This window comes from Atractosteus spatula, chromosome 17 (assembly GCF_055471065.1).
Source record: "Atractosteus spatula isolate fAtrSpa1 chromosome 17, fAtrSpa1.hap1, whole genome shotgun sequence".
In the NCBI taxonomy this organism is placed as follows: domain Eukaryota; kingdom Metazoa; phylum Chordata; class Actinopteri; order Semionotiformes; family Lepisosteidae; genus Atractosteus; species Atractosteus spatula.
Genome location: NC_142722.1, coordinates 18,512,227 through 18,527,517, shown reverse-complemented (window position 1 = coordinate 18,527,517; position 15,291 = coordinate 18,512,227). Strand labels below are relative to the sequence as shown.

General features: G+C 43.9%; 1 protein-coding gene and 4 non-coding genes across 6 annotated transcripts; 2 read left to right on the top strand and 3 right to left on the bottom strand.

Annotated features, from left to right (window-relative positions):
• Nucleotides 1–1,262: 1,262 nt before the first annotated feature.
• trnae-cuc (transfer RNA glutamic acid (anticodon CUC)) lies at nt 1,263–1,334 on the bottom strand. Its single transcript has one exon. It is a non-coding gene; the product is annotated as a tRNA-Glu (tRNA).
• A 543-nt stretch (nt 1,335–1,877) lies between these two features.
• On the bottom strand, nt 1,878–1,949 carry trnaq-uug (transfer RNA glutamine (anticodon UUG)). The gene has a single exon. It is a non-coding gene; the product is annotated as a tRNA-Gln (tRNA).
• Nucleotides 1,950–2,318: 369 nt separating this feature from the next.
• Nucleotides 2,319–2,390, top strand: trnae-cuc (transfer RNA glutamic acid (anticodon CUC)). The gene has a single exon. It is a non-coding gene; the product is annotated as a tRNA-Glu (tRNA).
• A 500-nt stretch (nt 2,391–2,890) lies between these two features.
• On the bottom strand, nt 2,891–2,962 carry trnaq-cug (transfer RNA glutamine (anticodon CUG)). The gene has a single exon. It is a non-coding gene; the product is annotated as a tRNA-Gln (tRNA).
• A 582-nt stretch (nt 2,963–3,544) lies between these two features.
• On the top strand, nt 3,545–11,189 carry LOC148819292 (transmembrane protein 248). Of its 2 annotated transcripts, none has more exons than XM_088935785.1 (7): nt 3,545–3,786; nt 5,179–5,355; nt 6,235–6,517; nt 7,682–7,826; nt 9,176–9,335; nt 9,760–9,903; nt 10,398–11,189. In XM_088935785.1, the coding sequence occupies exons 2-7, from the start codon at nt 5,197–5,199 to the stop codon at nt 10,416–10,418; spliced, it is 912 nt and encodes a 303-aa protein (XP_088791911.1). In that variant the 5' UTR covers nt 3,545–3,786; nt 5,179–5,196; the 3' UTR covers nt 10,419–11,189. The 2 variants fall into 2 exon arrangements, with proteins under 2 accessions (XP_088791911.1, XP_088791912.1); XM_088935786.1 differs by lacking the exon at nt 3,545–3,786 and adding an exon at nt 3,849–4,632.
• Nucleotides 11,190–15,291: the final 4,102 nt, after the last annotated feature.

The following is a 15,291-nucleotide window of genomic DNA, read 5'->3' as shown; positions in this document are numbered from 1 at the left end:
TTCCTTTTACATCTCATCCAAAGGACAGTGCCTGTTCCATTCAATTAATGTGCTTTGAGACTTTTATTTTTTTAAAATAAATAAATTGGAATTTAATAAAATGGAATATATGATTGTATGCAGATATTTAGTAGGGAAAATCAGGACTCTTCAAATCAAGCTCTTCATGTTTGTTTCATTCATTTCAGGTTGGTAAAGTCCAGAGTGAGGTATGTTTAGCACAGAGGAGGTAGACGGCAGATCTTGATGTCCCTCAAGGATCGTCACAGACTTTGTTAATTAACAAAGTTAACAACACCAGCAGCCATATCACCCTGCAACTCACAGCTGGACCCCCACTGAAGCTCAGCAGGTGTGAGCCTGGTCAGTACCTGGATGGGAGACCTCCTGGGAAAAACTAAGGTTGCTGCTGGAAGAGGTGTTAGTGGGTGCTCACCCTGCGGTCCATGTAGGTTCTAATGCCCCAGTATAGCTTATTTCAGTATAGTGATGGGGACTCTCTATGTTCATTTAAAATCCCAGGGTGTGTCTCAAAAAGACCTGTGCCAAATCCTGGCCAAATTTCCCATTGGCCCTTACCAATCATGGCCTCCTAATAATCCCCCTCTGCGAATTGGCTACATTACTCTGCTCATAGCTGATGTGTGGGGAGCGTTCTGGCGCACTATGGCAACCATAGTGCACCAATTCATACAGGGGGGATTATGGGAAATTTAGCCAGGATGCCCCTAGAGTCCAAAGGACAACTCTTGTTGCGGTCTGCCGAGGTGTGACGCAGTGGTGGCTGGGCATGGGTGCATTGGCTGGGTGGGTGTGTGATGGGTTCTGGCTGCTGTGGGCGTTGGGTAGTGTGTGGGGGTTCTGGGGGCTGTGGGGTGTGTGGGCATTGGGCAATGTGTGGTGTTCGTGTGTGTGCAGATGGGGCTCTGGCCTGGCAGGTTCGGACTGTGGACCCTGTTGGCCCCACTAACACCTCTTCCAGCAGCAACCTTAGTTTTTCCCAGGAGTCTTCCATCCAGGTACTAACCAGGCTCACACCTGCTTAGCTTCAGTGGGCTGCCAGTTGTGAGTTGCAGGGTGATGCGGCTGCTGGCTATTTCTTAACTTTGCACTAATATTGTGTAATATTTGTACAATATTGTGCCATATCGTTTAAAAAAGGTGGTTATATTTGTTAATCAGTTTTAATTCATTAAAAAACGTAATGCAAAAGCTTATTTCAGAGCAGTACGATCCATTAAGAAAAGGGAAAATAATATTCATTCCCTGACCGGGAATCGAACCCGGGCCGCGGCGGTGAGAGCGCCGAATCCTAACCACTAGACCACCAGGGACGTTGGTAATAGCTTTATGAACAACGTCAACGACCAGTGCACCTACCTCGGCCCCTCCCTGCAGAAGTGATCCGTCCGACACAGAGCATCATGATGGTCAATGGTTTCGGCTGTTAATGAAAAGCGCCTAGAGGTTTCTGCTAGCGGCGGCGAGTAAGATTCGGGGTGTGACCGACTGTCTTCTTTCTGCGCTCAACAATGCAAGCAGCGACGTCCCGGGTTCGTTTCCAGGTCAGGGAATGCCTCCTTTTTCAGAGGGACCACGAACATTTGGTGGACCTGACGTACTAATGTATCGCGACATACAGCGAATGAAAAAAAAAGGTTTTTGGTTGTAAATGACAACTACATCGAGGTTTCTGCTAGTGGCGGCCAGCGAGTCTGAAGATGTGACTAACGGTTTTCCCTCGGTGACAAACAGCACCGGCACCGACAGAAGAAGGAACGAAACAAGTAAGATGTGACAGTAGCACCTTTAGCTGTTGCTCTAAGAGAATGCAAAAGGTGCTTTTATCTCGTATGAAGAGAAAGTAAAAGGGTCAGAGGTTCCACCGAGATTTGAACTCGGATCGCTGGATTCAAAGTCCAGAGTGCTAACCATTACACCATGGAACCACGACACTCGTTTCTTCAGTCCACAATTTCCCACTGGAGCACCTTCAACGTGTTTTATGATCAGTCCACAACTTGCTTACCACGCAGAGCAACTTGCCTTTGAATAACGCCCTTCGTCTTACGACTTCTAAAACACTTCTGACAAAATAAAAAGTTCTCCTCAGAGGGACATATGTTGCGCACAAAGTTTCCAGGTGAGGGCGTCAGGGCGACTGTGGCGCACTGCACAGAGAGGCGCACCGGCTGCATCATGATCTGCCCGACTTGGGAAATCTCTTAAGAAGCGAGTCCACGACACACCAGATTCGGGGTAACCGGTCGCCCCCACACACCTGTTGACATCTAATAGCAGGGCTAATGCTTACAGCTTCCCTGGTGGTCTAGTGGTTAGGATTCGGCGCTCTCACCGCCGCGGCCCGGGTTCGATTCCCGGTCAGGGAATGTATACTTTTTCATGTGCACTACGTTGCTATTGGATAATGTACATATTGACGTATCACTACGCATAGTCAACGAAAAAGAACAACGCCTGTTCCACGGACGCAGACATAACCTGCTCTTCTCACAGGAGTATTCCGCCTATCCAGTACAGTATGTCCTGACGTTACATGTTTTTCGCCGGATGGATACGGATAATGTTAGATACTGATGACATTGTGGGTAATGACTGTTTATGCATTAAAAGCACACATATAAAGAGCAAACTTTAGAAGATTACCCAAAAAGGCTGTATCACTTCTATACAAGGCATAACAGTCGTAAGCGCCCTCAATTTCTACAATATACTGACTTGTTCACTGATGAGAATACTTAGAAAATGCAAGCGAACACTAGGCAATTTATCACAGAACATTTAAATATCGATTTTATATGAAGATCTAATATCTCGTTGAATTGCGAATGAATTAGGTTAAGATGTGCGTTTACAAACAAAAAACCTCAGGTTCCACCGAGATTTGAACTCGGATCGCTGGATTCAGAGTCCAGAGTGCTAACCATTACACCATGGAACCGCTGTGCAACTCCGCCTGAAACTGCTGATCTGTAAAGAGTCTAGTACTAGCACTGTCTTCACTTTCTTAGAACATTTCAATGACATTACTATCGTCCCAAACCATCCTTGGAAACAGCTTAACCGACTCTTCATTTTCGAAACCGACTGTAAAGTATACAATTATTAACATCAGCTCCCAGTGAGCAGATACCTTACAAGACACGCAGCACTACTAGTTATGGTATATAGCCCCTTCAAAGAATGCAATACGAGTTTTAGAGGTCAAAATATGACCGACTCTTCAATACAACTACAATTTTTTAAAAAATTATACCGTGCAAAGTTCATCATGAAACCTCGAGAAACGGATGAAGCCGTGCAATGAACATGATCACTGCTGTTTTATCGAAGTTTTACTTTTTCTGTGGTTTGTGCTGGTTGTTCATTGGGTATGATTTTATTTGGGAATTACTGTCGATATATTGCACATTTTTGTACAAGCATAGTTTGACAACTACACCTCGGACACGTCAGAGAGCTCCCAGCGAAAAGCCAGTGTGTCGCCTAATAATCCCTCCGTGCGGAAACAGGGCGGGGCTCTACAGTTCCTTGAATTTCCTACCAGAGATAATGGCGTCTCCCTGTGCAGTGTTGAAGGCAGATGAGAGAACTTTGCCCTTAGTAAAGGGATGTGAAACTGCATGATAGTTCTCACTCAACATGAATAGCATGTTCTTGTATGGATGATCTTCTGGCTCAAGAAATTTGGATGCACCTTTATTTATCCGCTTCAAGATCACGGGCCGAACATTACGCACGGGAATTTACGGAATTCACAGACACGTAATAGTTTTTATGTTAAACCAGCTTGTCAGGTTTTGTTTGTATCTTGCCTGAGTTCAAAACATATGGTAATTTATTTTCAGATACTGGAGGCCTATCTTTGCAGAAACACAGAATTTAAAATAGAAAAATTAACTGTGTATTTTGCCTTTAATTTTAAAGATTAAGTTTTTGCACGGAGGTTATACTGTTATCAATTGCAATACGAGCTTTAGCTAGTCTGATTGAACGATACTATTTTGTCCGCTTTGCTAGAAACTGCCGGAGTTATTCGTGTTTCCAGTTTATTTTAGGGTGTGGGGACGCTTAGTCATTATATTTTCTTGTAGGAAAACATTACCCTTGAGATTAAATACGGTGTTTTTCGCCTCTCCATTTCCTGAATCCTGTAAGCACTTCGAAGTAAACATTACAGTTTGGTTCACTGATGTACTGTAAGTCCAAAAAAGGGCATCAAGAGGGAGGGACACAGGAGAAACTATGATAAAATAAATCTCTAAAATATCCGAAAAGATAGATAAACCTTTAAGCACGTTCACTTAAACTCAGTTAAGTAGTAAATTAAACTGAAAAGACTGGTTTGTCTTGTTTTTGGGTGGATGCTCTGTCTTGGTAGTTGCGTTGTAGCACCATAGTTGTAGCAAGAAAGAATCCTGTGCCTGTGGTCAGATTTGCTGGTCTTCCCTTATTCTCAGCTATCATTAGACATAAAAGACATAAACAGTCTACTGTCACGGCATGGAAGCTAAACGGTGTATGCACAGGGTTCAAGGGTATCGACACTGTGCTTACTCGCCACGCAACACTGTTTCGGAAGTTTGAAGGAGTGTTGTTCACCTTATCCAGGTCCGTAATACTCGGATCTTAACTATATAGTACTCAGCTGTGTGATTTTCGTGATCTGTCAATTAGCAGACCCCCAGTGACGGCGTCCCCAGTGGGTGGAGAGCTGTGGCTGTGTGTGATTCTGAGTGTGACAGAGTGACAGCTGGGGGGAGCTGTGACCGGTGTCTTTGTCGGGGTCGGTGTGTTCCTTTTCTCTTTGTCTGTCTGCTTCCCTTCTCTTTTAATCAAGGCCCCCAAGCCTTCCTGGTGCAAACAGCAGGATAATTCTCAATCAACGAATACTGAACGCCACATTGACGCTCATTAATTACCACACAGTTGCTGAACAGATGTAACTCGACCAGGGACAGAGAAGAAGCTCTAGAACAAAGGAGGATGGGACGTTGTGGTGTTACTACTGTGTAGTGGAAGTCAATACACCCCCCAAAACCTGCCCTACACCCACATGTGCTCCTTGATGATTCCATGGTGTAATTGGGGATAAGAGGCACATTACCACCCAGGAACATCTCACAGCAGTGTTGTTGGCCTGTGTTCTGTTGACAGGTGGCTGTGCCTGTTGCCATGGTAGCATGGCAGCCCTTTGGGAATCTCCGGAGATGTACGGAGGACCAGCCACCAGTTGTCATCTTCTTCCTCTGCCTCCTCTCATTGGCTGTGACGTTCATCGGCTTTGGAGCTTACGCCCGATCACACGAGGTCAAGAACCCTGACATTGTCCAGGTCAGCCTTGCTCAACCCCCCTCTCACTATAGAAACAGTGGGTTTGTACTATGAGTACGCAGGACATGCATCTGTCACATTACTCCCTTTACACCTTTCTCTGCATGTGCTTTTTAAAAATATGTTTAACGTTTAAGGGTTTTGATTAAACAAGTTGAGAGCAAGACAACACACAGAACAATCAAACTTTATAATGTTGCTTGCTATGTTTGTGTTTTTTTACATTTGGGGAAAAAAATGGCCATCTATATTATATATCATTCCGAGTTTGGAACTGTCTGTAGTTTAATCCTCAGCTCTGCAGTGTATGAGGGCCTACAGACATGCTGCTCTGACGTGCCCACCCGTCAGAGCGACTTATTCATGCGTGGCTGTTCCACAAGGTCCACACTGCCTTGCGGGAGAGACGATACTGATTGGAGGAGTGGCACGAGTCTCGCTGACATCGCTGCACGCTTGCAGGCTTGCGGGCACAAGGGTTTTCACAAGAGTGGGAGCAGAGGTTAGCACTGCTGCCTGACAGCGCTGGGGCCCCGAGTTCAATTTGAGTCCTGGGGTGTTATCTGGATGGAGTTTGTCTGTTCTCCCAGTGTTTGCATGGGTTTCCCCCAGGTGCTCCAGCTTCCTCCCACTGGTAAGACATACTGGTAAGGCAGTTGGCCTCTGGGAGAACTGGCCCTGGTGTGAGTTTGAGCGTGCCTGTGTGTCTGCTCTGAGATGGACTGGCGGCCCTGTCCCGGGTGCATTCTGCCTTGTGCCCATTGCTTGCTGGGATGGGCTCTGACTCCTCTGTGACCCTGTATTGGATAATGGTTTAGTCCACAAAAGGAAGAGGTGCGATCCATTTCTCTGGTGTATGATTTTTTTAAACCCCTGCAGGACTGGAACCAGGTGTTGGGCTCTCTTGCAAAGCTGCGGTTCTGTGTGCTGGAGAACGGGACAGACATCTCGACGGCGCCTCTGGTCACTGGGGAGACACACGCCTCTGCCCCTTTGGTGCAACACGAGACGCATGATGGGCATGTAGGCAACCCCTCCAGCGATCCCTTGACTTTGACCCATCTGTCCATCCTCGGTCAGCTGGACTGGGCCCCACAGAGACGGGACCAAGACCCCGTCTACCTCTGGGCCACTCTCTGGGGAAAGCAGCTTGACTTTAAGGGTGATTATCCATCTCCGCTCCATCAGCTGCTTCTGGCCTCTGAATCACAACACCGTGCATGAAGTTAGTAAACGTGTAATTAAGTCACAGGAAGGAGTACACTGATGTGTATATACAGTACCTCAATCACCACCCTTTTGTAGGTTCCAGTGCTCTTCATTAGGAACATGAGTGGATACTTCTTAAGATAAAAGAAATTTGGAAATAAAATAACAATTAAGGGAGCAGGAATCATTAATCTTGATGTCGTCCTACTAGAAGGTTCTTGTTTGTGTGAAACTCGTGATGGCAGTGTGCAGTTACTGTAGGTGCAGCTCTGACCCCTGGCAGATATTCAGATTCGGAGATCAGTCAGCTGCAGCTTTCGCATCAACCCAGCACCACCTCACAGAAGCATGAGTCATTGGCATTACAAAGCAGGGGCTGAGGGAGCCATGCAGTTTTGTGGATTGCCTGTTTTTAAAACATACACTTTGCCTCTGTGTTATGGTACAATTGCAGGTGCTTTTGGATGGTATTGTTGACATACTAAGATTCTGGTACAAATCTAGGTAGATTATTTTACATGAAATGCATGACTTAAACATTGTATTTGTTATTCTGTTTCTTGTGGCATTTAATGACAAGAAAATGCATTAGAGATAATATCTTACCTATTTCCGTTTATCCGTCATTTCTGGTGCTTAATAATTAGCTGTTGCTGCAATATTTAAGATATGAGAGCAAGCATTCTACACAACTGGAGCACAATGTAATTATTTATTTTGCACTGTTCAAAGTCTGGTACCCCATCACCTGCAGCATTTAGATCACCCCAAAGAAATTAATATTAACATTCTCCTATCAACCATAGTCATGTTTGATCAGTAGCTCAAGAACAACAAATCATTTTCTGGGAAAGACTTGATTATTCTAGTCTCCCTTTTTAGCATTTTGTCTAGGTGTAAAGAATTACATGCGGAAAAAATAAATAAATGATGTACTTTCCACAACAGACACAAAGTAGACACTGCAACCTGGAAAACGTCTGCGACTCCTGAGTCGGTCTTGTTAAACGTCAGTGAAATGAAAAGGTCCAGTGCGAATGTGATGGTTTGCTTGCCTTGCGCTTCGTGTCTCAGCTGCACCGTCGTGACTGTTTGCTCTTTGTGTCTCTGTGTGAAGGCTCTGCAGAAAAGACGGCCCTGAATATATCGTTCATCCTACCCTCGTGGTCTCAGCTGGCTGGCAACGGGTCCGAGCGCCAGTCAGGTCCTAGCCGGACTTGTATCGGCTTCAGCGCCCCGGCACGCCTCCTGCCCGACACCCCGTGAGTCCGCTGGGAAACTGGCAGCGCAGCGCTGCTGGCCGGCCAGTCAGGGAGCGACGCTCCTCCGGTGTAAATGAAGACATTAGAGATGCAAGTCTATTAAGATTAAAAGATACGAATGAGAAATTGACTTACTTCCCTTAAACTGCTCTTTCCTCTTAGAAAAGCTGAAGAGAAATGCATCTTTCCTGCACATACTTTATTAGTTTTTGATTCCTTTTGTATATTTGCCAGCTCTAAGGATCGATCTCTTCTGCAGTACTAATTCTGTGACTATATCGCAACCTTACTGTATGAGTTTGCTTTGCGTTAATGTTGTCATGTACAGATGTTATCAGAATCAAGAAGGTCACATCTTATTCACTGAGGACCTGAAGCAAAGCCCTTAAATGTTTAAATATTTACAGCAGGATGCCTGTTAATCTACAACATATATACAAATAATCCAAGCAGGGTTACAGTACAAAAGCATATAAAGTTTCAGCAGCATCTCAGCCAGGATTAGAAAGAGGTGACTGTACAAAAAATACATATCATGATGGCTGCTACAGATGAATGGAGACTCGGAAAGCAGATGGGTTTTATGTTCCGATTGTGTTAAATGATTCCCTGGATAGGTTTATAATTAGTCTCATCTGATTAAAAAAGGATTAACAAAATCTCTGCCTGACCTGCAAGATTAAACCTGTAGTGTAGGAATTACTAACATGAATCCAGGCTCTGTCTGCCGGTCCCTGTGCACTGGATTGATTATTACCTGCAGGCTGGGCTGGACTCCTGGGAGAGGACTGGGCAGGACCACATGGTAATTGTGCAAGCTGTGCCTTGTCTCCCAAGAGGCACATTAGCTTGGGTTCAGTTCGATGATGGGGCCAGCCCCCTGGGTAAAAAGCATTGACTTACCCTAAGGGATATTGATTAGAGAAGTAGATGTTTTAGAGATGGGCAAGAATAAACTTCTGGCTGATTTAGCTCATGTGCCTGCTGTTGCCTAATTGACCTGAGGATCTCATCCAGCCATTTCTTGAGAGTGTGGGCTGTGACATTGTTGCTACCTCACTCGTTCCAGATTCCACTACCCTTTGTGTAGAAAGTGTCTCCCTTTATGAGTTCTAAATGTTCCACCTTTTAGTTTCTAGTTGTGTCCTTTGCTTAATGTTTTTTGTCTATCACTGCACATGCTTTTCGCATGCTAGTGTATTGGCTATACAACAGATCAACGTGGTTAGTCAGTAGATGGACAAGTACAATAACCAGGAATATTTACTATTTGAGAAACAGTAAGTGGGGGAGAAATATCTGTTCATTTGATATTTAACAGAAAATTGATGTTTCTTGTTTAACTTAAGTCACCCCCAGGAGTGTCCGATTGGCATGGACAGTAACTCTGAGCATCCTTCAGTGAGAGCTGTTGTCTCACCTCTGAGCTCCCAGGAGCCCCAGAATGCACTTGGCTGCTACAGCACTGTGTTCACCTCTGATCCCAAACTCACGGTTATGCTGTCGAAGGTGAGTCCTGCACAGGTCCAAATGGCTTCCTTTAACAAGTAATTTGAAAGACTGCAATATAATGAAGTGCAGGTTTAATTGTAACATTATGGGTTATACTTCTTGTACTTTGGTACTCTTGTTATACTTCACACGCAGTTAGCTAGCACTGACAACAGAAGTGACTTTGTCATCCTTGGAACCAGGCAAGTCCTCCTATTGTAAAAAAAACTGTAACTTGGTTGACAAGCCTTTCAAATTCAGTATAATCGTTCTTTATTTTTTTTAACTAAAGCATTCAGTAAAATAAGCAGAAGTCCACTCCAAATGCTTCCACTGCTTTCTGGGATTAGGATCAGACGTTGCTGGACTGTTTGATCAGCTGCCTGGGACAAGCTGTGACTCAGCCAGTGAACAACCAGTTTTTCTGCTCTGTTGATTTCAGGAGGACAGGGCTCTTGCTTGGCATCATTTGCTGGTGGTGAGTGTTTTTCTGCTGGCGCTGTGTGGCGTGCTTTGCTGTGCTGGGACCCTGTCGTGCTCCAAAGCCCGCAGGCACAAGAGCAGCGGACTGGACCTGCAGCAGAAGGTAACACAAGACCTCCAGGGTGTAACTGTGAAGCACTGAAATTGTCTTGAGAACAGTTCTGGAACACAAAGTAAATCCTTGACGCTTATATACACCAGGTGCACACGTTTTATTGAGACACATGTATGTGGTATCTACGCCACACAAGTAAGGAAGAGCAACAAAAAATGTTTTTTTTTTAATCCATGCATTGATGTGAATTCTGTGGCCATGTTTAAATGTTCTTTTCACTGGCTTCAGGTAGCATTTATTCCCTTTTTTATATATTGTGAGTGAGGCCAGGCTGGAGCATTTTCCCCATGTGCTGATTAGACATTCCTGATGTGTTCCACGTGTCCTGGGGTGCTTGAAAAAGAAGCCAAGCCTCAGCGGTCTTCTAAGAACAGCTGTGACTCCACGGACGTTGCTTTGACAGCTTCTTAGTGCCGTGTCTGACTCTGCAGTCTTACGCTTTGACCTCGTGATTTTCAAGTGCCTTCGTTTGTCGTTTGCAGGAACCCTTGCTTGACTCTTGAGTCCGACATCGTGAATCTGCTCTTGCTGTGGTCAGGTGTGGCATGGCAGCCTGGGGACGCCTCAGCGGAAATAAGTCTCCATTGTCTGTCTGTCTTCCTCTGGCTCCAATTACCAGTCAGCACTGTGCAGGAAAGCCACAGTGGGCGGAGGTATCTGTGCCTGTCCAGCCTGGATCACCTTTACAGATCTGATTATCAAATTATTTATAAAAGTTGTAGAGCAGCTGAAGATACTGTTCCAGTTTAAGGGCCACCTGTTGAAAGGATTCATATCAATATCATAAGAAATAAAAAGGGTTTTAGCAAATGAATCTATTGCTTTTTGAGAGACCCATTGCAAGTAGTCAATTGTTTTTCATGTTTTATAATAGTTGAGATGTTTTTGTAGTCTTCATAGCTAGCATTGCTTGCTGAAGATCATCTGAGGAGGGAGACTTCCAGACCTGGGGTGCCGTCTGTGTGGAGTTTTGTATGTTCTTCCTGGGTTTCCTCCCACAGTCCAAAGAGACTTTGTTGGATAAAGTGATGAGAAGATGGATGGATGGATGGATGGATTTAGAAAAAATAAATCAGCTGTAAATGTGGTCAGGAAATTAAAAAAATACAAATGTAAGCAAAGTGTGTGAGGCAGCATGATGTAAATGTTCCATAAACCTCACAAGCCTGTCCTTGGTGTCAGTGTAAAACAAGGTATCATCTTGCCAGCAAAGAGTTGTGAGACGATTTTCAGTCTTGTGGTCATGACTTAATCAATAAATCATGAAACAGCCATGTGTCTGAATAGAGGTTTTTAATCCACTGGGTTTGGATCCACCACACTTCTGTGAAATGCAGGGGATTTGGTGAAGAAATGATATAATCAAAAGCAGGTCATCATGGAATGTCCATCAGTTTTTGGCTGAGCTGCACTATGCAGGTACAGCTGTAGGACTGTGCACTGGATTTGACAGCACTGGAGACTGCAGCCTGGGCCTCAACTCACATCAGTGCCCAGACTCTCCAGGCCATGACAGATTCATTAGTTGAAGACTTTCAATGTTGAAGGCATTTTGGTTAGAAATCGTTCAGTTTGATTTGTACAGATGATCACTGAAGTTCACCCAGAGAACAAAACCCAACATCAACCAAGGACCAGGAGCTCAACCTGGAGCCCCTGAGGACTGGAGCTTGACAACCTGTGGGCTAGAAATGGCTGTCTTCAGTTGTAAAGAGGGCACAGGGTCACTGTAGTCTTTGTATAGAACATCATTTGGATTTAAAAAAAAATGTGTAGAGAAGAGGATTGGACAAGGTAATGGTTAATTCTTGCCTGATCAAGTCAGATCCCAGAACAGAAGCCAGGTTGGATCTGGTCTGAAAGAAGATTGTGCTGTAGGTGGTGCTGCGGGACCAGTAGGTGGGACTCCTCCCCTGGGATCAGAAATTCTAAAACAGTGACGCTCTACTGCAGGAGGTGCCATCCTTTGGATGAGACATTAAAGTGAGGTCCTGACTACTTGGTCATATACATAGTGCTACTGTATAGCGATGGATTAACTGGTGCATAGTTGGTCACCCAGGTGCGACGCGCCGGTTGGAGTATTCTCGGTTGCATTTAATGGCAACGTCATCTCAAAGATTTGGTTCAAACCACCAAATGGAGACGGGCGTGCCGACTAGCGGACCCTGCTGATGCAGGATTAACGCTAGGATGAGAGAGAGTTGGTCACCCAGGTGGATCCAGCACTTCAGTGGTGGAAAAAGTGGATCCTCTTCCATGTGTAACACACTTTTTGGCTGAAAAGCCTGATGTTAATATGAATGAAAGAAACATGGCATTCAAACTTTCTCCAGTCCGTGGAGTTTCTACAGTGTAACACTGCTCAAGCTAGGATCAGCTTTCACCTGCAATGGTTGAGTTAACTAACCTGATGGTCTGCCCGATATTATATTAACTGTGTCAGTACACAAACCTGATAAATACTCTTCTGGGTATCCAGGGCTAACCATTAAAAATAATATTGGAAAGGGAGGTGAATAATTCATTAACATAATTTGAATTAAGAAAATATGAAATAGTTTCAGTGGTGTGGTGGCTCTGTGGCTCAGGATCTGCGCCTGTGGCTGCAGGGTTGCAGGTTCATATCCCACGGCTGGCAGAGGAATCCTACTCTGTTGGGCCCCTGAGCAAGGCCCTTCACCCCAGCTGCTCCAGGGGCACCATATAAATGGCTGACCCTGCACTCTGACCCCCAGCTTCTCTCCCTGTCTGCGTGTCTCATGGAGAGCAAGCTGGGGTCTGCGAAAAGAAATTCCTAATGCAAGAAATTGTATATGGCCAATAAAGTGATCTTAATATTACTGACATTATTTATCCAATTTTGTTCCATGGTGTAACTAAGAGTGTTGCACAGAAATGACCTGCAAGGTGCAACTCAAATCACAGATCACTTTTTTAAACTTGGGAGCCTAAACAATTGTAAATTCCATTGATTTTTTTTTTGTGTCTAGTATGTCTAAGCCCTTTGGCATGCTTTTTAAACAAACGTGCTCTAGAGCTTCATAGTTTTCTTAATTCCAAGTTTGAAGATGTTACACCTAGATGTTCAGGTGGGTAGCTGCGTCAGCATGCGTAGGCTGCAAAGGAACAAGTAATAGGTTTATTCCATGCTGAAAAAAAGAAGAAAGAGAACACAACGTTTCGGCCGTGGAGCCTTCTTCAGGTGTGAAGAACTGGTGTACCTGAACTAATGTACTGGTACTTGTATTTTTCTATCCTTATCTATGTGCAGATATTTTACAGACTTCAACGAAATAATGTAAGTAAATTACTGTTATTTGCGACTATAGGAAAAAATTTCGACCGGTTTGAGCGCTTTGTTGCATTGAATTGGTATGAACTGTTTCAAAGCCTCGGATTTCATAATGTACTACATGTACCAGAAGCCCTTGCGAGGCCAAATGGGCGGGGCTTGTGCGGGGTGGGGTGGGGAGGGGAGGGGCCGGGTGGCCGCAGCTTGTCATATGACCTGTAGCAGTCAAAGATGGCTTTCGTGGGTGTAGCGGGTCGGAGCTGCTGGAATCCCCCGGCAATGTCTGGCTGCGTTGCGGTATTCCTGATGTTAATCTTTATGGAATACATTAAAACAAATTGGACTGGAATGTGTTTTCTTCATTGGTATGGTACCTTTTTTCCCCTCAGATGTTTGTTCAGAAAACTGGATTCCAAAGTTTCTACTACCTAAAGCAGCCTCTGTCAATATCCCTACTTCCAACAAAATGCATTGAGTAGAATCAGCTTCACAGCACCAAGAGCTGTGACTTAATGACTTACTGAGCTAAAATCCATTCATTTCTTGAAGCACCCTCAGAAATGTACTGGTGGAGTTGGGTTGGTTGTTCCAGACATCCACACCTGTGTGTGGAGAACATGTTTTCTCATTCCTGAAAGCACTTTCTCGTAATTCCCACTTTTGTGAAGGAGCCAATGGGAAAGTTATCATCATGTTTTCTATCTGAACATTAAAACAAACATCTGATCTTAAAATAACATAAACGTCAACTCACCTTTATTTAAAGACAAAAGCTGGAAAACCATATTGTTAAAAGAAGCCTTTGACCATCCACTTTAATTTTACTAGAGTAATGTGACCCTGTGAATGAAGTTTTGAGTAATCTTCCCTTATTTTTCCACTATGTGCAATTAAATCAATTCACAATTATAGCTAGCATAGAGTTAAAGCTCCAAAGTATTACTGAGTACACTGTCCAATATGGCTCCTATTTTTAATTATTTACAAAAAGACATAGGATATCAGAGAAAGAAATGAATGCTACTGTATATCCTTTCCACACTTTATTTTGAGAGGCAGTACAAACTTGGCACGATGAATAACAAAAGACCATTCTTGAGGTTTAATGGCTTTTGATAAATTGTATTTCACAACTTTAAGCCAATCTTAGATATCCTGGAAAAAGTGAGGTTGTTTTTTTATAAGTGGTAGTGTTGGAGTACCCCAGAGTCCACAGTTGATCACCAGAGCTAACTGATCTGCTCACTGCTTTAGACTTCAACTCAGTAGTTGGTTCCAAAAATACCCTGAAATGCATTTTTTACCTTACCTTTGAAATTGCTAATTAATGATTTACTTCCTTATTTCTGACTAAACGGATCATGACAGCTGATAAATTGACGAACTGACAGGTTATACTGGACAATTCCCACAGTGGATAAGTTGCTTCATTCAGCTTAAATCCAAGCGGCTGTATTTATGTTAGTGCCCCTGAATGACAGCTGTCCTGAACCAAATTAGCACAGGGTCCATATCGATTCCAAGCTTCATTCACCTTTTTAATAACTTACAAGAAAGTTTTAACAAAGGCATCAAATAGAAAATTGTAACAAACTGACTTGTGATTAAGGACTAAGGTGAAGAATAAAGGTGAAACGGGACAGGGTCTGAGAAGCAATGCTACAGGCATTTTTTAACCAAGGCCTGAAGTAGAAAAAAAACAAGCCTACAATTACAGGAAGCAATTAACACTGCTGATTAAGGACCCAGCTGTAACAAAAGCCAGCAGACGTAAGGGGTATTCCAGCACTAAGAACACGGGTGCTCCCAAGGATTCATGAACATCCAGACCAGATTCTGCACAACTTATCTGCCACACGTAGCATCAAACATGTGATGGAAACATCTGAAGGTTCCTTAATGGCACACGATTTTAGGAGCTCACATACCATCTAAATCACAACTTCTTATTCTCCCCAACGCATTACATATTCCTATGCTGTGATACACTCTCCTATTACCTAATGGTAGCTGTTTCCTAAATCTACATTATTTGAAGCAGTTTAATCATTCCCATTGCTGCTTACATGAAATATGTGATT

What these genes read in the sequence shown, in the direction of transcription:
- LOC148819292 (XM_088935785.1), top strand. Translation starts at nt 5,197, where the DNA reads ATGGTAGCATGGCAGCCCTTTGGGAATCTCCGGAGATGTACGGAGGAC. An exon ending in AGAACCCTGACATTGTCCAG is followed by an intron (nt 5,356 to 6,234) that starts GTCAGCCTTGCT and finishes AAACCCCTGCAG; the next exon opens with GACTGGAACCAGGTGTTGGG. An exon ending in CGCCTCCTGCCCGACACCCC is followed by an intron (nt 7,827 to 9,175) that starts GTGAGTCCGCTG and finishes GTTTAACTTAAG; the next exon opens with TCACCCCCAGGAGTGTCCGA.